This window comes from Prionailurus viverrinus, chromosome C2, assembly GCF_022837055.1.
Source record: "Prionailurus viverrinus isolate Anna chromosome C2, UM_Priviv_1.0, whole genome shotgun sequence".
NCBI lineage: Eukaryota > Metazoa > Chordata > Mammalia > Carnivora > Felidae > Prionailurus > Prionailurus viverrinus.
The window spans coordinates 101,792,027-101,814,375 of NC_062569.1; the positions used below are offsets into that span (position 1 = coordinate 101,792,027).

Here is a 22,349-nt window from a genome sequence, read left to right on the forward strand (position 1 = left end):
ATTTGAAAAACTCCAGTCTCTTCAGAGGCTTCTACCACAAGAGCTTTATCAGTAATTAAACACCAGAGACCTTGTTAATAAGTAATTCTTTTCAATGGTCAAATTAGTAGTGTTAATTAGTAGAGGCCAAATAGTGCAGTGAACTTCACCCAGCCTTTCCATCGGCAGGTGTGAAGCTCCAGCAGCCCACTGACCCTGGATTCCTAGATTACTAACCTGTTCTGTCGCTAGCAGTTAAAACAGAATTGGGTCGCCTGACAGTAAATACACTGGAGTATTGCTGGATTTGCTTCTAGTAGAACCTTTGCATCAGATATTGTTGGGTTGCCCAAAAGAACAGAGTTGGGACATTTTCAAGCTTACAGCTTAACAGGCTGACTGGTACAGGATACCTGCTCGCTTATAAACATGAATGAGGCAGAAATTGGTCTAAAAGCTGATTCCAGTGTAAAATATCATCTGGTGAGTTTGGGGGGCGGGTGGGGAAGAGCTACAGGCCTCACCCACTTCTACCTACCGAAGGCTACTAAAACAACCTAACAATTGCAAGTGGCCAAACCGGCCAAGTCCAGTGGCCAACAATTTTCTTTAATGGAGGAGACACAAATATCCTTATAGGTACAGTAAAATTAACCCAGGCACAGTCTATAGTTGAATAGGCTTGTAAATAGCAGCTTCTAGTTTATCAGAAGAACTCGAAGTCCCTGGTCCTCCTCCAAGATCTACAAACAGTACAAGGATGAAGAACCTTGTCAGTTAAGCACAGAGCTGAGTCACTGCCAGCCTACTTGGCATTTCTACTTCATACCCTTCCTCCTCTTCTTCTTCTTCTTCTTCTTCTTCTTCTTCTTCTTCTTCTTCGTCTTCTCCTTCTTCTTTCTTCTTCGTCTTCTTCTTCTTCTTCTTTTTTTTTTTTTTTTTTTTTTTTTACCAAAGCTAGCTAGTTTTCCCTCTATCCACTGTAAGAGTGCCACTACTTCCTGGGAATTCAATAAAGGTGGGACGCACTAAATAGAGCAATCAGTGTATCAAAGAACAAAGTTAAGGAAGAGGCGTTAAAGTTGGTGCCCACTAAAACCGAACCAGCTGGGATGGAGTGGCCTTAACTGCTTGGTTGTTTGTTTTTGCAGCTATGGTTAATCTAATGGAGATGAGCCTTTCTGAGCATCTTGAGAAGTTCAGAAACTAAGTAAAAATGAGCATAGTCACTTCCTTTCATCTTAATAAACATTTCTTATATATATTTTCCCCAGTGTATTTCCTTACACGTCTATTAAACAATCAAGAAAATGTATTCCCTAGCATCACTCCCCCAAAGCAGATTTTAAAGAAGTAACAGCCGGCTAGTGGTTAGCATGACCTGTGGGTGTGCCTCATAGGAGTGTGAGCCTTTCCATCCCCTGGAAGGGGGACAAAACAAGAGTTTGGTCCTCATCCATGAGGGGATTCATGTAAGATTCTTGTCCAGGAGCCCTGACCATGCAACAAACTCAATAATGTCACTGTTATGTGTAGTGATCTGTAAACCAAGAGCAGCCACCGGTTATACAGCAACATGCACCTGCAATTTTAGACAAGGCCTAAAAGGTTAAGGCCCAGATATCAAGCTTTCCATAAGACAAAATAGTTATTATAGTAAAAGAAAGTACAAGTCCCACTTGCACTTGGCTATACTCAAATTGGGTCAAACTGAAATTTGCCTGTTACCACCTGGTTCTCCCCAGTGCTGGTGAGGGCACTAGAAGTTTAGGTTCAACATAGAAGAATAATAGAAGGCGTTTTCAGTTTGAAGGGAGCTTACGGTTTCCTATCTCACATTCCTGAGAGGCTGACAGGGAAGGTGGAACCTTTATGGATAGAGCAACTGATGCCCTAGAGAGATTAAGTGGCTTGTCTAAGTTTCCATGGCTAGAAAGGGTGAAGTTGGGAGAATCTGTTCTTTTGGTTCCTGGTGTAATAGTCTGTCCTCTACACCCCAGGGAATAAGAGCCTTGAAGGGGGGCTCTATTTTATATAAAGAATAGTACGAGGAGACCAGCCCAGTGCAGGGCAAGACTGTACAATGAAAAATAAAAGTCAATTTTCGATGACTATGAAAGAGAATTTAGGAACTCATCCTCAGAAGACAAAGAAACTGTACTATCCTTATGAGTAAATCAGGCCATAAAAAATTAATGAGGTAACCAGTTCATTTAGTTTCTAGGACATGTCGTTAGTATCCACCGCCACAGGGCGGTCTATCACAGGTTAAGAGTTTTGTTACAAGTCCAAAGAGCATAGACTTCTTCAAACTTAGAAAACAGAAGAAGGCCAGGAGAACCCTCATAGAAGAGAATTAATCTAAACTCACATCCCATTACGTCAGGCCGATCCTAGATGGTACAGATGCTTTACTCTGGAGTGGTGTGCAAAGAACCTGGGGACCCACTCCTGTGGCCACAGTGCACACTCCCGGAGCTGGGCTGCCTACAAAACAGGCGGCAAAGGCTGCGTGTCTGAGATGCAGCACACGCCCCCCGTTGAAATGTTAAGCTGCGGCCCTAAGTGGATAAGCGCTCTGGGGATTTATTTCTGTTTCATTGTGTTTTAGTAAACCAGTTATGGGAAGAGTATCTCCTATCAGCTGTGGATTTTAACACTCACTGACCTTTAAGAGTCTAACTTCCAAATTTAAATGGGGATCAACAAGTAGTCTAAGCTCCAAATTGAGAGATCGACAGACTAATTTTGGATGGCGTTTTTTTGGTTGAGGGACTGGCTGATCCAACCCTTTTAAAGCTCCTTTCTGTTGCACTCAGTATTCAGAGAGGACAGACAGGAGACACCAGGACAAGCAATTATACAGCTTATATATGGAAAGGCCCATGGAAAAGGCCAACAGCTATAGAATCTACCGGTTTGTTAAAAACTATTACAGCTGACAGAGAAGCAAAGAGGATACTGAACAAGCTGGCTGTAAGAGGGGTGTCTATGCCCTGAAATTTCTTTTCTGGAACTGCACCAAGAATGTTAAAAATTATATAGGGGGTTCTTCTTGGTAGGGACGGCTCTGAAGACAGGCCAAATGGCTCCGAAAACCCAGCTCTTCCGTATCTGGTGCAAACAGACACCTTACTTTACTGCCTTCAAGGTTCAATATAAACTTCTGTGATGCTAATTCAACAAGCTGCTTCTCAGCAGGACCTTAGAAACCATCCCTAACGTGGAAGACATTTTTAAAGCTTTTTAAAGGAAGTACGTCCCACTGAATCTCCTCCTCTGTAACATCTAGTATTTATAAAAACACTTCACTCTCCAGGAGAACTCTGACCAGAGTCATCTTTCTGTTGGAAAACAGTTGCAAGGATTCATGAACCTTCAGCCACACTAATTCGCTGATGGGATTCCATGGAAATGAAGTCAAATATGTTTTGTGTCAGCTTGCTACAAAGGGCAGTAAACTCTAACTGAGGTAGGACAGTGATAGAGCAATGCGGTCCTTGGAATTTACCCTTTAATTCCATACAACTATGGCCTTTTAAATTGCCACAGCATTGGGTCAGAATTTAAGCGTCTTCACTGCCAGAATTGTCGCTCACCAAGACAACAGGGGCAGAATGTGTGACGACGGTAGAATGACCTGGATAAGCTGTCCGAAAAAGCACAGCGACTAAAAAAAGGAAACCAACATACAAACAAGAACGAAAGCCAGCACAACGTGAATCACAAGGTGTCTTTGGTATCTCATTAGAAATCTGTGTTAATATTCTCCCGTCCTCCTGAAACTTCGGTTGGAAATGTGTACTATTTTATTAGTCCTTATGTCATTCTTTCCTAATATGTGACAAGTCGGTAGTGTTTTTAATATCTGTGACATACCTCTCATCTTCCAGAACACACAGTAAAACAATGCTTTCCTTAAGATGTGAAAAGAGTGATTGACATTTGCGCATGTACCTGGGCCCCCCTCCTCTGCTCCCTCCATTATAATTACTACCTTCAATCTCAGTGAGGATACATTGGCAAAGGGAAGTGAGAAAACTCAAGACAGACATTTGCAGGCACCAAAGTGTTGCACCGGTAAGTCTGTCACTATATTATTTGCTTTTTAGCATCTCTTCACCCTTGTTGACTGGGTAAACTTGGGGCTGGGGGAGGATAAAGGATAACATGGGGGTTTAGCACACAGGCCATATTGCCCTTTTTTTTTTTTTTTTTTTTTTTTTTTTTTTTTAATTTTCAAATTTTCTACCTGGCTCTTAAGAGCAGGAGTTATTTCACGGTGATTTTGCAGCAGGCTTTTCTGAGGTAGATAAAACATGGATGAGAAGTAGTCTGAAGAAGCAGAGGGTAGCTGAAGCCTGTGTGGAGAGGATTAGCTGGAAAGGAATTTCAGAAGTGAAAGCTGAGCTTGTCATATACAACACTACAGCAAAGAGGGACAGGGCTCAAGGCTGTCCACCATTTAGACGAGGCTTTTAGAATTTAATAGGTGGGAAATAGGCTAATCTGGCTAGGAAAGAACAGAACTGTGGGAACAACAACAGGGCAAGAGAAGAGTCTTAGCACACAGCTGATGGAGACTGGTCAGAGAACGGCGCGAAATATGTAACCCTCAGGACCTTAGTGATCAAGAAGGAACATATATTCCAATTATCACAAGACTTTAAAAGCAACCAACAGGCTTGAAGGTTTAAACTGCTTTCTGTTGTTGTTTTTTGGGATAAAGAGCCAATTCTGCCTCTTTCCTCAGGCCTCCTGTTTGTACACAGGTATTGTAATTACATTAAGCACATCAGGGAAAGCCAAATCCCAGTGAAATAATTAGTGAAATGGATTTTGAACTCCTTTTTTTTTTTTTTTTTCTCCTGCTCGCTTGAGTTACAGATAAATAGGCTGGCCTTCCTGAAACCCTGCAAGGTTAACACTCCCAGCTGGGGCCTTCCTTTCTGGAGAATCACTGTTGCCATCACAGGCAGATATTCTATGTTTCAATGAACGTGCCACTGTAGGCCAAATGTTAGTAGTTAAACACTATCATCACAGAAACACACAAAGCTAGAGTCAAGTTCACAAACACAGCTGGTGGCTAAGAAACTCTTAATGAAGGAAACCAAGTTGCTATTGGCTTGAAGCCATTCATCGCGACTTCTGATACACATAAACTGGGATTGTTTTACACAAGGGAGAATAAGATAAGAACCGCTGTCCTCAGTTTCTCTCTCCAGTCGAAGATCGAACATTTCGTTAGGACGTCCACTGGGAAAAAAAAGAGTGAAATCACACATAATGTTCTCGGGGGTTGATGTACACTCTCTCAGGGTCGTTGCTTTGACGATGCTTGCCCGGGCTCCGGTCTTTCTGGCATATCTGATTGTAAAGGGGGCACATCTGCTGGATCCCAGCTTCCCCCACAGGATTCTCATCTTCATAGTCCACTCTCCTGCGACTTAGCCCATTCTAAAAAGTCAAATATTGCTTATGTTAGCAGAGCAGATGTTTGCATCTTTCTAGCACTTTGGTCAAAACAGGCAAGAACTCGATTCATTAGAGTCTGTGTCTCTGATTCATTATCCCACAGGCTACTGAATGGCATGGTAAAGTTCAACTTCTTACCATTTTCCAGTCATTTGTTGCTTACAATACCTGGATAAGAGTCACAACATCTGCTGAATAGAAAATTCTGACTAACGGGGATGATAGTCAGTTTCAGGTTTCGAGATTTGGAACTGGTATCAGTTAAACTAGGGAAGAACAAGGTTGTAAACTCCTGGGAGTCCCTCAGCAAGGCTCAAGCTTGGAAAGCATGCATGAAATATGCAGAGAATTAAATCAAACAGGCAAAACAAAACCAAATGAAGCCTCAAGATTCAGAGTTGGGGAATTAGGGAAAAGACACAGTGAAATGAACTGGTATTTGACCACACGTCGAACATAACTGAGAGTCAGAAACGCTGTCACGGCTGACACCATAAAATGAACCCCCGTGATGCTCTGTGATGTCTCTGGTACTGACCCCTCCGCCCAGTTATTGGTTTCTTAAACCCTGACTACTTCTAAATGGCCAAGCAAGCTCAAGGACTTGACAAGATCATACTATAGATGCTCAGATGGCAGAGAGGTGAATACAATAAACTTTCGTGGAAATCAAATGGTATTTCAGTTGGCATGGGAAACACCAGTTCCACCTGGGCAGACCCCCATGGCAGGACCCCGTTACTTACAGAGTGCTGGAGGCCGCCCACCTCTCTTTCTCGGAACTGAGTCTGCAGAGGCAAGTGTTCGGTCTGGAGGAAGAAGACAGAACAAAACACACGCTTTAAAGCTCCAAGCACATGGTGAAACACATCAACCCAGACCATGAAGGAGCCTATTTTTAAAAGAGCCAATCATGTCTCGTCACATGTGTGCCAGGTAAGCAAATGTTCCTTCGGAGGGGATGAGCAACGACATTTCCTGAGAGCTGTCTCTCTCCTGACTCTAGACTTCTTCTGGAAGGAAGAAAACATACAGAAGATCTGCTGCAAAAGGTCTCATGCAAAGTTACTCATATCTTACCCGAGGGAGGCCTCAGCACAGAAGAATCTGATACTTGGAATCGGCTTTAAAAGTGGTCTGGGGTGGTAAGGAAAGGTTATTTTTTGTCCTTCTCTATAGAGGTATATATATGGCCACCCTTCTGGTCCTGCCAGCTACTCTCTGCCCCCAACCCTGCCCAGATCATAAAGGGGATTCCTCATTTTCAAAACTCGCCCTAGGAAGAATCTCTCTCTGCTTCCCCTTGGCCTATAAATGCATCCTTACCCTTGGCCTCCAGGTCATATATTACCTCTTCCAGGAAGCCTTGCCCAAAGCGTATATTATTGCCATTATTTGTTTATATTTGCTTGTCTCCTTCACTACATTGAGGGTGCTAGTTGGAGTATTTTACAAACATTATCTCATTTATAATCTCTCTAAAACTTCTATAAAACTGATGCTTTTATTTTACAGAAGACTGAAACGCAGGCTCAGAGTGGTTCAGTAAGGTGTCTCCGGTCACACAGCTGGAAGTGGAGGATTGTGATTCACACGTGGCTCTATCTGAATCCTAATCCTATATTCCTATATCCCCTACTTCTAACCCAGTGTCTGGAAAATAGATGTTTCATAAATATAACAGAAGAATGCCTGAAAGTCCCAGCATGTGGGCGTATCTATCAAAATGCTCTCCCTTCACTGCCTTTCCTTATGCTGTCCTTTCGGCATGGAAGGTCCGTCCCTTTGCCTCTGACAGCTGAAATACTACCCATCCATCTTGGCCTGACTGAAGTCACCTTTTTTTTCCCTATAGGGTCCATCAAAGTTCATTTCTTTGCTCCAATGTTCCTATTGTTCGTGTGTTTCACAGCACACATCACTGCTCTATCTGATATCTGTACCTTTCAACCCCAGTAAAGAATGAGCCTTCCTGGCCATCCTCTTCCACCTCCACGCCCTGGCCTGTGGTTCGGCAACAGTAGGAAGTTAACAGTTAACTGATGAATTTACTAAACTCTAAACTATCAATTCTTGATATCCCATGTTAAGGTTATCCGAATTATAAATCATGTCCACCATGTATGTTCCTCCTGTCATATTCTGCTTGATTCTAGGGTGCTTCCCACATGCGTGACCATGTGATAATTGACCACACATCCTGGTAAATGTCCAGTTTCATGGATGTGTGACTAGTCACACAGGGCCTTGCGTTCAGGACCCATTTGGGGGCTTAATGCTCTGTGGTTGCCATCTTAAGATTTCTTAATATTTTATTGTGAATCCATGTTTTATAAGTAGTCTAATGAAACAATGGAGCATGACTCGGTGACCTGTGGCCTCAACTCAAGGTTGTCCTCTCCTGATGCTTGTGTTTGATTTGGTTCTCGGCTGCCACTTCCTTACCGTAATGTTCCAGATCCTCCTTGCTTTCCTCTCCCTGTCCCTGTCCAGTGACTCTGCCATTCTCTGATCTGGCAGGGGCCTGAGTGCTGGTCCAGGGAAGGCTGGGGTCAGGAGTGCATGCCCTCTGCCCGCATCACGGTACTTCTGGCAGGTGGCTGGAGGATCCGTCTCAGTAAGGGCAAGCCTCTGACCCCCTTGGTTATCACCATCTTGACATTGTATAGTTTTCAACAAGACGTTCTGCATTTTCACTTTGCACTGTGCCTCATAAATTATGTACCTGGTCCTGGTCCAAGAAAAATAGATTTTGGGGGAAAAAAAAACTCCTAAAATTAAAACTAGCATCTTGTTTGTTTGTCGTTTTAGATGATCCCAGTTGCTATTCCCCTTGTATCAATACTGGTAATTGAGGGCGCCTGGGTGGCTCAGTTGGTTAGACACGTCAGCTCAGATCATGATCTCGCACTTCGTGGGTTCGAGCCCCATGTTGGGCTCTGTGTTGACACCTCAGAGACTGGATGGAGCCTGCTTCAGATTCTGTGTCTCCCTCCTTCTCTGCCCCTCCCATACTCGTGCTCTGTCTCTCTCTCAAATATAAAATAAACATCAAAAAACGGTACTGGTCATTGAGAAATTATTCTACATCAGTGCTGTATCTAATTGGAAAGAGACAGGGCAGTTAGAAGTGTCCCTATAGAAGGGGCGAGTGCCTTTCTTCCTGCTGGTGCAGGGTGTAGAAATCAAGGGTGCAGTTGATACTGAAGGAGTCCACAATCTAGAAATACAGAGATCAGAGCCTCAAGAGTTCAAGAAAGGTTTGGTTGGAGTATGAGCTGTTCCATGTTTATGCTATAAAATTCCAACTGGCGAATTTAGTATGACCAGAAAATAAATAATCGTTCACATTTTCCTGAACACTCAGGGTATACTTGTATCTGATCGTTGTGGGTGAAACACAGTAACAAACTTTAAGTCCTTGGAAGCCAGTGTTCATGGAGGGCACAATGAACGATGCAGCATCAATAGTAAAACTATAACCAGTGTTAATTAATAGTATTAGGGAATTACAGAGGCAAGAAAATCTGTTTTGTTTCAATATAAAGAGATTTCAAAGAGCCATGGCTTGCTTTAGGAGATATAATAGCACTGTTAACATTTTTTTTTTAATAGTAGGAGACATAAAATTAGCCAGAAGTGGTACATTTGAAAATAAAAACAGGAGAGTTTCTAGACCTGAACAGGAAGAAATGGTGCCTGGACACTATACATAATCTTCACTTTTACAGAAGGGATGACAAGCATATGTGTAAGTTCCTTTTTTTCTATCCAGTGCTGTAAACATTCACTACCAAACCACTATCCCTCCTGTGAGCCCATGAATTGTGTAATATAATATTTAACCAAATTCTATGAACAGAAGGCCCACACATCGTAGGGATCAGGGATCAGGGTTGTAGAGAGCATGCTACCCTTGCCTCTGCATGGTACAGCTGTCCAATTTCTGGCAAGAGACATAAAGGGTTTAATTTAATCTAATGGTGGGTGGGTACATGTGTTCTATTTCTGCTACTCCCCGAACTACCTGAAATGTTGAATATCTGACTTTAAAAAAAAAAAAGGTTAATCACTAGTATATTGAAAACTGTCTTGCATAATACCTTACTTATGTTTGGTGCTTAATATACAGGTATAAATTAACTCATAATATTTTAACTAATGGAATCATAGCATATATCATTCTATTACTCTTCCAGTTTTTCCTAGAAAGCCTTGGGCTACTCTGAATCTCTAACACGTATTTTGATTTCCCTACAGGCATGTACTACCTTGTAACAACTTCTATTGAGCTACAATCCATAGGCACTTTCCTCACTTACTAGTCATGTAGACTTTCTGGCTCTAATGCTTCTTCCTTATAATGAAAAATGATACATTTTTACTTCTGCTTCCAGTCATGATGGAGAACTAATACCAGACTAGCCCTTCTGCCATAAGTCACTAGAAAACTGGGCAAAATGTATGAAACAACAGTTTTCAGACTTGGCAGTTTTCAGTTTATAGACCTGTTTGCAACTGTTTGAAAACAACAGTTTTCAGTTTGCAGACCAGATAACTGTGCTGCACAGGACTGGGAACTCAGATAATAGAAACACACACACACACACACACACACACACACACACACACACGGTGATCCTCTAACAGTCCTGGAGACTATCTGATTTTTCTGCTCATTTGGAAAGAGAAAAACCCAAGAAAAGCACTGCTGAGCTGAGGGCACAGACTTCAGCACTCAGGCAAGCTGAGGTACTGTAATCTGTGGGACAGGGTATTGAAGAGAAGGAGAATCCTCATTGGACATGTGAGACATTCAGTAGAGAACCCAAGGTCATGCTTTAAAAGTAAGGCTAGGGGCGCCTGGGTGGCGCAGTCGGTTAAGCGTCCGACTTCAGCCAGGTCACGATCTCGCGGTCCGTGAGTTCGAGCCCCGCGTCGGGCTCTGGGCTGATGGCTCAGAGCCTGGAGCCTGTTTCCGATTCTGTGTCTCCCTCTCTCTCTGCCCCTCCCCCGTTCATGCTCTGTCTCTCTCTGTCCCAAAAATAAATAAACGTTGAAAAAAATTAAAAAAAAATAAAAAAATAAAAAAATAAAAGGCTAAAATAGCTCTAGGACACAGAGTGTTCCAGAATCACCCTAACAAAACTTAAAAACAAGCTTCCAGAAGATCAAGTTGATCTTAAAGTCAATTAACTGACTGCCAGAAAATAACCCAATTCTTATTAAGGAATGATAGCAAAATTCAAATAATTGATAATATAACATTCACAATGTCCAGCATCCAATTAAAACATACTGAACATGAAAAAAAAGGAGACAAAATAAGTCAATAGAAACAAAACCCAGTATGACACATATGGATTTAATAGACCGTAACTTTTAAACACTTATTATAAATATGTGTAAGGAGGGATGCCTGGGTGACTCAATCGGTTAAGCATCTGACTTGAACTCAGGTCATGATCTCATGGTTCATGAGTTTAGGCCCTGCATTGGGCATGGGTCCCTGGGTCAAGCTCCACCCTGACAGTGCAGAGCCTGCTTGGGATTCTCTCTCCCACTCTGTCTGCCCCTCCCCTCTTCATGCTTTCTCTCTCTCTCTCTCTCTCTCTCTCTCTCTCTCAAAATAAATAAACATAAAAAAATAAATATGTATAAGGATATTTAAAAATATGAATATAATATGAGAATCAAAAACTATGAAAAGAACTGAAAAGAACTTCTAGAACTGAAAAAATACAGTATCTAAATTGAAAAAAGTCACTGCATGGCCTTAATAGACATTGCAAAAGAAAAGATTAATGCATTTGAAGATAGAAATTATCCATACAAGGAGATGGGGGAAACAGCTGAAAAAGAATATAGCTTTTGTGGATCTGTGGAATAATATCAAGAAATCTATCATTTGTGTAACTGGAATCACAGAAGGAAGGAAAGACAGGAAAACGGTATTTGAAGAGCTACTAAAATGTTCTAAATTAGATGAAAAATACATCTATAGTTCTAAGAAGCTCAATGAATTCCAATAAAGGTAAACATAAAGAAAACTACTCTAATACATTTCAAACTCAAATTGCTGAAAACAATGACAAAGAAAATCTAAGATATTGTTGGAGGAAAAAGTAAGAAATAAAAGATAAGAATTATCACTGGCTATTCACCAGAAAAAGGTGAAGGTCAGAAGACATGAAGCTAAAATACTAAAGCACTGAGTAAAAAACCAACCAAACAAACAAAGTCAAACTACAATTCCATATCCCACAAAAATATTTTAAAACAAAGATTAAATAAAGAAATTTTCGGAAAGCAAAAGCTAAGAAAAGTTGTTATCAGAAGACCTGTACCATAAATAATGTTATGGGAAAGTACTTTGAGTTGAATAAAACCGATTCCAAAAAAAAACTTCATCAATTCTTAAATTTTTAAAAAAGATACACTATAGTGTACAACAAAATTAGTAAGAATATATTGTCAGGTTCATAACAAATGGAGAAATAAAATATGCAAGAATACGAAGGAAGGGAAGGCGGAAATTGAAGTACAGATTGTGTTCAAGTTCTTACAGGATACATGAGGTAGTATTTATATTAAGGTAGATAGTGACAGATTAAAAATGCATATGCTCGGGTGTCTGGGTGGCTCAGTCAGTTAAGCACCCAACTGTGGGTTAGGTCATGATCTCATGATTCACAGGTTCGAGCCCTGTGTTGGGCTCTGTGCTGACAGCTCAGAGCCTGGAGCCTGCTTCAGATACTGTGTCTCCCTCTCTATCTCTGCCCCTACCCCACTCATGCCCGCTCTCTCGCTCTCTCTCGCCCTCTCTCTCAAAAATAAAAACATTAAAAATTTTTTAAATAAAAAATTAAAAAAAAAAGGCATATGCCAAAACCCAAAGAGATCACTAAAAAAAGTAAACAAAGAGGTACAGCTAATAATTCAATAGAAGAGATAAAAAATGCTAAAAACTCTCAGTTAATTTAAAAGAAGATAGGAAAAGAAAGGAAAAGGAACAAAGAACTGATGGGACAAATAAAAAGCAAATAATAAGGTGGTAAACTTAAGCCCAACCATGGCAATAAATATATTTAATAAGAGTAGACTAAGCTATCCAAGTCAGGGATTTTCAGACTAGGTAAAGCAGCAACTCAACTAGATGTTAGCTTTGTGAAATGAACTTTAATTTTGTTTTTATTTATTTTCGAGAGACAGAGACAGAGCACAAGTTGGGGAGGGGCAGAGAGCAAATGAGGCACAGAATCCGAAGCAGCTTCCAGGCTCTGAGTGTCAGCACAGAACCTGATGCGGGGCTCAAACTCACAAACCGTGAGATCATCACCTGAGCCGAAGTTGGACCCTTAACTGACTGAGCCACCCAGGTCCCCCTGAAATGCATTTTAAATATAAAGACATAGTCAGGTTAAAGTAAGAGAATAGAAAAACACATACCATGAAAACATGATTCATTAAAGAAAAGTTTAAATTTCAGTGGCTATAATAATATCAAAGTGACTGCAATACAAAAATACCAAAGACAAAGAAGAATCTTTCATAATGATAACAGGATCAACTTATCAGGACAACATAGTATAATAATCTTAAATGTGTGTATACCCAATAAAAACACATGAATAACAGAACTGAAAGGGGAAACAGACACATCCACAAATATAGTTGGAAATACCACTCCACTCTCAATAACTGATAAAAATGTAAACTGAAAATCATTACATATAAAGAATACTTGAATGACAGGACCAGTCAGTGTGACTTAATTGACATTTTAAAATACTACACTCAACTACAGTAGAATATACATTTGTTTTAGTGCACGCGGAACATTCAGTAAGATAGACCATAGCTATGCAATAAAAGTCTCAAATATTTACAGGTTTTGAAATCCTACACACACACACACACACACACACACACACACACACACACATAATATATATATGTTATGTATATATATATGTAATATATATATATATATTAAATAACAGAACTTAGTGAGCAATCAGTAACAAAGACATAGTTGGAAAACTCAAAAATATTCAGAAACTAAACAACATGCTTCTAAATAACTCAATGGCCAAAGAAGAAATAATAAGGGAAGCTAGAAAGTATTTGAAATTGAAAGTATTTCAATTGAATGAAAATAAAATTATAACATACCAAACTTCTGGGATTTTGAAAAAAGAATTGGTTAAAGAAAAGTTTATAGCTTTAAATCCTTGTATTAGAAAAGAAGAGAGGTCTTAAATTAATGATCTAAACTTCTTCAAGCAGCTGGGAAAAAAAAGAGCAAATTAAATCCAATGGAAGTTGAAAGAAAGAAATAACAAATAGTGAAAAATCAATAAAAAATGGGCAAACATTGAACAAAATTAACGAAACTCAAAAAGCTGGTTCTTTAAAAAGATTAAAAAAAATTGGAAAACCCCTAGTAAGAAAAAAAGAGAAAACACAAACCAATATCAAGATGAAAAAGATAACAGTACAAATGATCTCATATAAGTTAAAAGAATAAAAAAGATGTGTTACGAATAATTTGATGACAATTTCAAAAACCTAGATGAAATAGATAAATGTTTTGAAAGACACAATTAAAATCCTTATCATAGAGAAACTCCAGGCCCAGATGGAATCACTGGTAAATTCTAGCAAACAATTAAAGGCATCTTAAATTCCTTCTACAAATGAGGGGGAAAAACCAAACCCCCCCCCAAAAAACCCAAAAAACAACAACAAAAAAAACCCTGCTTTGTAACTCCTTTTATAAGATCAGCATAATCCTGGTGCTGAAACCAAAAATATTATTTAAAAAAATAAACTGAAGATTTTTATTCATAAAATCCCAAAACCTGAAATGAAAACAGCCCTCGAAAGTTGAACGAATAAACAAATCAAGGTATATTTATAAAATGGGATACTACATAGCCATGAAAGGAAATTTATACATGCAACAACATGGATCTCAAGAATATTATGCTGAGCAAAAGAAATTGGGCACAGAAGGAGCACACTGTTATTCTCTTTATGTGAAGTTCTTTTTTATTTTTATTTTTTAAAGCATAACTAACGTACTGTGATAGAAATCACAGTAATGGCTGGGGCGCCTGGGTGGCTCAGTCTGTTAAGCGTCCAACTTCGGCTGAGGTCAGATCTCACGGTTCGTGGGTTCGAGCCCCGTGTCAGGCTCTGTGCTGACAGCTTGGAGCCTGGAGCCTGTTTCGGATTCTGTGTCTCCCTCTCTCTCTGCCCCTCCCCTGTTCGCGCTCTCTGTCTCAAGAATAAATAAACATTAAAAAAAAAAAAAAAGAAATCACAGTAATGGCTGCCTGAGGCAGGAGGCGTTAGGAGGATGGAGGTGGAGGGTGTGTATGACAAATTATTTGGGTCACAGAAATGTTCTTGATTGCGGTAGTGTTTACATGAATGTATACATTTGGCAAAGCATTTCAAACTGTATACTTAAAATGGAGCACAGTATTATACAAGTTATATCTTAGTGAAGTTGAATATTAAAAAAACAAACACTGTACCTTCCATTTTATCATAATTACTCTATTTTGGAGAAATGTGTAGGGAGGTAAAGTAGAATGAGAAGTCATTGACACAATCTGGAATCTGGCATGATACTAGTACCTAGTAAGTGCTCAATAAATACTTCATCACAGATGGCCGTCAATACCGGAGTTTCACGGCTATAATATCCAATTGCTTACTTTGTTCTAGTGACTGAGTCCAATTCCATAGAGATGATTTCACTATACTAAAGGAGAAACACATGAAGAAATGGCTACCATACATAATTCACCAAATATGGATTCCTTAAGGCATAAAGTATATTACATTCCTATCTATTTAATACCTTTCTGAAAGAAAATTGTAAAATATTACTAGAAGTGTGAACCAAAAGTCGATTTTCCCTTTCCCTTCATTTTTAATAACTCCGAGAGTGCTGACGTGCTACATGAGCAACAACTCTAAAGACTGTGTTGTAATCAAGCGAAATTTACAACATTAATTAGGCACTTGTTTAATGAGATACATAATTGTTACTGTTCTCTGTGATAATTACCCATAAGGGTAAGCTATTCACATGAATGTCTCTTATTACAGTAGACCCTTGGCATTCACAGATTTAACATTGCTGGTTTTAACCATTCATGAGTGAATCTTAAAAGGTTATGATAGGTTGTAAGGTTGTAATTTGTAATTTTGTTGAGACACAAATTTGAATCAAGACCTGGGAGGTTTCTGTGATGGGATAATCATTTAGCTAGTTAATGAGCTTAGCAACCGCTCAATATCCACTTTTCAATGTGTCTTTGTTATTCTCAACTCATATATATGAGTTTTATAAAAGATAGAGGTATTTAAGAATGTAGGATTTTTCAAAAGCCTGTGAAGTATCCTGTGTGAATGCCAATGAGGAGTGCTGTGTTATTAATCCAACGTTTCCTTTTAAATTTAGAAATGTTTCCTCATTTTTTAGTTAATTCTTATTTCTGCTGTATCTACAATCAGTCATGACCAATACAGATTGCCACTACACATTATACAGGTTAAATGTATAAAGTCTGTCTGGATCTTAGTCCCCAAGACATGAGATTTATTTACTTACGACTCCTCTTTCCCAATGTCTGGGAAGTAAGGTTCATCTCTATGTTCTGTCTGAACATACCATCCTCTAAATCCTTTCCTGTTAACCCTGAGAGACAGCGAGGTTTTCACATGGTGCTATCACACAGTAGATGATCAATAAACACTTGTTGATGTATGATCCATGTACAGGACCTGCTGTGACTCCCACTCTTAGTGGTCCCCACAGAGGTCTTGGGTGCTGGCACATGTTGGGACACCTGTGCCAGTTGGGATTGGAAACCCTGGAAACCCTAACTACAAGGAACAGGGCAGAGTTATATCTGAATTGGTTCGCGAGAAAGGAGTGAACTCCATGGAATTAGGTTCTAGATCCTTTATACTCAGCAATCTATAAAGAAAGATAGGAGAAGGTCTAGAAAGAAGTTGGCTCAATATTGCCAACATGACGAAAAACAGATACCACTCCATTCAGCTTAGACAAAAGAACGATTATAACTTGTAAGGACTGACAAAAGATTTTTCCCCTACTCCCTGCTGCTTACAGGAGGTATTGTACGCGACGCTTTAGAGGTGCTCATATTCTTAGACTACCGCCTTGAAGTAATTCTATCATTGTTCCCATAATAGAGATGGGAGCTGAGGCTTAGAGGGAAGAAGCCATGTTTCCACGTTTGTAGAGCTAAGATTCAAATTCATCTTAATAGAATTCCAAAGTCTGTGTCTGAAACCATCATACAAAATTGCCCATTTTCCTATCTTGGGTTTATCACGTTTCTTCCTAACTCGACTGGAGAAAGGGAGACGGAAAAGCAGGAAGACACTGAGCATCTGAAAGGGGAGAGGACATAAACTAGAGGAAAGAGTGGCGGTGCTCAGTACTTGCTAGCTCTGACACCTGCTCTGGGTTATCTTCATCTCAATTGTCGAATAAAAGCTACAGCCTAAGTTATCTCACCTCCTGCTTGGGCTCCGGCCTCAAAGGAAAACAAAGACAAGGCTTTTCTTGAGACTCTCAGAGTTTTTTTATCTGCTCCAGCCCAGGGCTGAACACAGAACAGTCATTCACTATAGGATAATACTCTTCAAAATTAATTCAGAGGGCATTTTCCCTCCAGTTTTATTGTTTGCCTATACTCTTCAGTAATATACTTAGCACCTTAAAATGCAATGTCCACTTCGTTAATATCTCAGATTAAAGACTTCAGTGAGGCAGGTACAAGGAAGAAGTGACTACAGAATGCCCTTACCTCAAATGTCCTTACTCTCCAAATGTATGCTTCAGTCATGAGGTTTATTTATAAGAGGGAAGAATATTAGATAATTTATCTCACAAGGTAACACTGGATTTTGCTCAAGTCACCAGAGAATTATCACAGCCTGGTGCTGTTGAAAACGTTGTATTGTCCAGAAGGAAGACAGCGTTCCTTCTTATCATTGGCAAATAAATTTCATTACCTCTACTGAGTATACATTCTAGATTCTAATTTTTCAAGGTGAAATTTCATATGACACATTTTAATGAAAGTTCTTATCTTGGCTTTGGTCTCACTTAATCCTTACATTAAAATATACAAGAAAGTGATACTTCACCTAAATTATAATATGTTTGCCCAGCCAAGTATCTAATTAAAGCAGACAGATGATAAAGGTGAGGGGAAATTATTTGTGGGCAAACTAGGCACCCACGTATAATGCTAACATGTCCCCAATCATAAATCCTATCCATTTCCAGGACACAAATCAAATGACTATGCATTCATGTGCACTACTTTCCATAAGTAAATATTTTAACATCAGAATCCTATGCTGTCCTGATCACAATGAGCATCTTTGCTCTTCAGACCCTTGTCCTTGTGCTGTACCATATTACCCACTCATACCCCTTCATTTCCAAATTTTCCCACAAGGTAATCCTTCTTCAATTTAGGGCTATTAGTGTAATTTCATCCACATACCCAAATACTCCCAAAGAAGATATTAATTGTTTCTTCTGCATCAAAGTATGCACCCCAAGCCGTTCTGTGCAAAAATATTGTCCATCATCCTGTTATATGCTACCTTGTGAAAAGATGTACTCTCAGGGAAAACATGACAAAGATCATCCCATGTCTGGGTTAGTTGCTGTGATGGTCAAAATTTTACATGCTAAAATAAAAAACAAACTCTAATTCCTCTCTAGAAACTATTAATATGGCCCTCCCCAAATCTCATATTTAATCCAATATCTAAGTAGAACTGAAAAAAGATAACCAGTAAGATTTTCTTTGTAGTTAATAATTATGCTATTCTTAGCAAAAAAGGATTAAAAAAAACTAACAAGAGTCTCCTAAAATCTTCAATACTGAACTTATTTTAGATTGTGAAACAAAAGGCAACATACTAAATATAGAACATCACTATTCTCTTATCCCTTCCTATTGAAAGGTGAGCTAATATAGGAATCATTTCCCTTACCAATAATCTACTTTTGCCATTGAGAGTGTAATTAAAAACTAGAAAATAAAATATGGAAAGGTCTTATCTGTTTGTTTAATGGTTACTATCCCACAAACCATCTAAGGGATCTCTTAAACATATTTAGTTGAAAATTGCATGTATTTTTCTTTGGGGTATTAAATTTCATGGAATGGTATTTTGTACCATTTTCCTGAAAGGAAAATAGAAAATATAGATAGTGTGCCCTATTTCTTCTTCTGAAGGGAGATAACCTAATAACAGTAAAGAAGATGAGACAGAAAGAGAAATCATCTGCTACGGAAAACTAATATTAACCTTCAGGGACAGCAATTTTGTAAATATAAAACCCAGAGTAGGCAGTTTTGTTTGAATTAGAGAAGTAACTGTAATCCCGGCTTGGCATTTCCCTGCACACAGGCACTAAAGTCTTGAGCGAGCTGCACAAAGGCACCTTGGGCTAGAATTCAGCTCATGAATTAAGCACGACCAGAACACATCAGTGACTGGGATGAAGGTTCACAGAGCCAGTGCTGTGAGAAGGAAAGTGAAGCAGGTGATACAGAAGGAGGGGAATCCTTCCAGTGGAGATACGTTGCTTAGCTAATAAAATGCATCAAGGGTCTTTTTTAGGTCTTCAATTTACCCTACACTTGCAGTACTGAACGTTTACACAGTGATATGCTCTTATTAGATACTACTCTTCTTTGAGGCAAGAAACGCTGCTTGTAACAGTGAACAATGGTTAAAGTAACATTTTGTCTTTGTGCACATGTAATTTAAATGGCCAGAGTTTGGATGTTTTCTATTAGCCCACTAGCAACCACAAGTAACAGGTCATCTACTTGGTTACTTGTCTATGGCATTGTGGAATTCATAGATGCCACTGCAAGGTGATGTTCCTTCACTTGAGAGTGAAAGGACTCAGTCACTCCTGTAAGACGTGAACATTTCCATTATTTAAGACTAAGAAATAACTGTGTACTTTTGGAGAAACAATGGAGGGAGTGAAACAAATTTTTAAAATATCGACTCAAAAAATATTGACATTAACTAAATCTCAACAGTACTTAAGGTGGTATAAGTTATCTACTCCTGTCCAAGCTTGATTGGCCCCAGACTGTGGATGGCCCTGGCTGGACCCTCTTCCTCAAGAGCCATCGGAAGGTGTCCCAAGCAGCAACAGCTCTTTCCCCAGTCCTGTGCAGTCAGTCAGCTCAGACACAGTGTTTACAAGGAGTGCCATTGTGTTTGCCATCTGCCCCACAGTGTGATGGGAATTTTGGTTCCACTGTCGATGACAACTGAGCTCTACAAAGGTGAACTCCAGCCTTCTCCTAGATGGACTGGAGACAGTCTGTCCTCTGAAATAACCTCGTCATTAGCAATACTCTACTAATAGGGGTCCAAAGCATTTATGGGCCACTGCCCTCCAGGAATTTACAATCTTGCTTCATGCCGCTTGTCTTCCAGGTAAACAACAAACCAAGGCAATTTCAATGCAAGCACCTTAAAAATGCAAAAACCTTTCTTATGCTATTACTTTTTCTTTTCTACCACAGGACCCTGTGCATGTAGGTATAAGACCACCTCCTGATCTGATCTGATTTTAATCTCAAATAGCTACTGGTCCACAATTTCTTATCTGAAACTTTTAGGAACAGATATATGTAGGAATTCTGAATTTTTCAGATATTTAGAAAATTGACAGTTATTTATCCCATATTTATAAAACATCTCCACCAGGGCCTGGTACAGAACGCCATAAGCAAGCATATACATATTTTGTAGAGTGGAAATTATGAGTATTCACATTAAGCGAAGAAAGAAATGACTATATTTAATTTCATGAGAGTCAGCAGGCCAGGTCAAATTTGGGTGCAAAATGAAGAAAAACTTAGGATGTTTAGAGATTTTTGGAAATGTAAGATAACGGTCTATACACCTGCAACACACATCACAGGAAAGACATGAGTTAAGAGGCCAGAAGTCAAGATAAGCTCTGCAGAGGTGGAGGTTAAACAGCATTAGGGAGGACCCAGACTTTACTGGTGGAGTGGGAGGACTCATGTGAAGTCACTGGGTCAGGTATGGTGGGTCCAATCACAGAGCACCAGACTGAGAGTCCCACGTGCCTAGAGCCAGCCAGATCCTGGGTTACGGAGCAACGTGGTGAAAGCAAGGCCTGAGAAACAGTGATGCGGCTCACGATAATGATCATGATGATGATGGGGAGTGTGGCTACGTCATTTAGGTTCCTCTTCCGGAGCACAGGAGAGCTTCAAGAGCGCTAGGTTCTTCTAGAGCACAAGAGAATCCAGGATTTGGATACCCAGAGGAGGGAGCAGAGAAGGGCAAAAGAGAAGGCAGAGAACACCAACAGGCCTACAGAACTAAGTCAAGTCTGCAGATGCTATAAGCACGTACAGAAACAGAAAATAAGAGGAAAAGAATAAATGTAGGCCATATACTTCATTACAGGTTTATGGGACAGAGGGTATATTTGTCTGTGAAAAGGATAACTGTGGATAACAGCAGAGATGACTGCCACAGATTGAGTCAAATTGTGAGAATGATCACATTTCATCCAGGAAAACAGAACATACATTTTTCAAAAGCACAGTGAAAGGAGAAAAATACCCGTTCAATTGTAGGACGGAGTATATCATAGGGGCCGGCTATGGGGACTAATGATAGTTTTTGAAGAGAAGACAAAGGCTGTCAAATCCCCAGGGAGTGAGCAGCTCATGTTACCGACACTGAACCAATTATGAGGCTGGGGCGGAGGAGAAAGGACGAGGCTGCTGTGAACCCAAAGGGGTGGGTAAGGCTTTATAGGCTAGAGTGAAAGATTAAGGTGAGTCAGAGTTGAATCAAAGGATTCTGATTAAAAGGATCATGCATCATGCATGATTGCAGGGGAAAGATCTAGAAGAGGTGAAAGCCAATCAAGGCCTGAAAGTGACAAGATGCAACAAACGGGAGGGGCTAAATGTTCTCACGTGGAGGAAAACAGTGCTGTTCACATGAAGGTGAGGAGCAAATGTGGGTTCAGAAACAGGTCTCCCCCGTGCAGAGATGAAGCGTGTGGTGTTAAGGAAGGGTGGCATGCACTTGGAAGAGGGGTCGCGTTCTTCCAACAGGCCCAGAATGGGTAACACACCAAAGACTGTAAGCACATCTGTGTGTTAAAGGAAAAGGTGTCATGTGTGTTTTTGACTGTAGCCTTTTTTTTTTCTTTGAGTTGCATTTTTCTATGCAAGTTGCTTGGAGGAGAGGAGGGAAAGAATATCCTCATTGGAAATAGCTTCAAAGCTGCACAAATATTTTATCACTTTTCCTCCAAATCAGCTCACAGTGCTTTGCTAGAATTTCATTTTAGTTCCAAAGGATTTGGGGAAACTCAGAGATGTAGGTAGAAATAGACAAAGGTTCTTAGAAAGACTTGTGTGAGATTTCACAGTAAGTCTAGGTGCTCTACTGTGTTCACAGAACAAATGAGCCTCCAGCCAGTGTGCATGGTCTGTGACAGATCACAGAAACAGCCAACAGGAAAAATAGCCCTCCGATAAGTTTGTGCATGGAGAATTCTTTAACAGAAGTCATGGCCCCATTAAGGATGAAAGTTTTACTTCTGTGTTCAATAATTGAACCTAAAGACCAACTTTATTTTTCTCCTGCTAAAATCAAGTTTGAATACCATATCATATATTTAGTATGCTCTGGGGAAATATAAAATTTTTAAAAATACTTACATGAAGAAGCTAGATAGTTGAAAGTTCTTTTCTGTGAAATAGAACCCAGGCTAACTTTAGACCCTTTAAATG

General features: G+C 39.8%; 1 protein-coding gene across 1 annotated transcript in view; it reads right to left on the bottom strand.

Annotated features, from left to right (window-relative positions):
* Positions 1 to 4,182: 4,182 nt before the first annotated feature.
* Positions 4,183 to 22,349, bottom strand: part of NECTIN3 (nectin cell adhesion molecule 3) — a 129,248-nt gene continuing 111,081 nt past the window's right edge. The window contains exons 8-9 of the mRNA XM_047876145.1: positions 6,204 to 6,266; positions 4,183 to 5,439 (exon numbers count right to left, since the gene is read on the bottom strand). Of these exons, the coding sequence (XP_047732101.1) occupies positions 5,260 to 5,439; positions 6,204 to 6,266 (243 nt within the window). The 3' untranslated portion in view covers positions 4,183 to 5,259. The remainder of the gene's footprint in view (positions 5,440 to 6,203; positions 6,267 to 22,349) is intronic.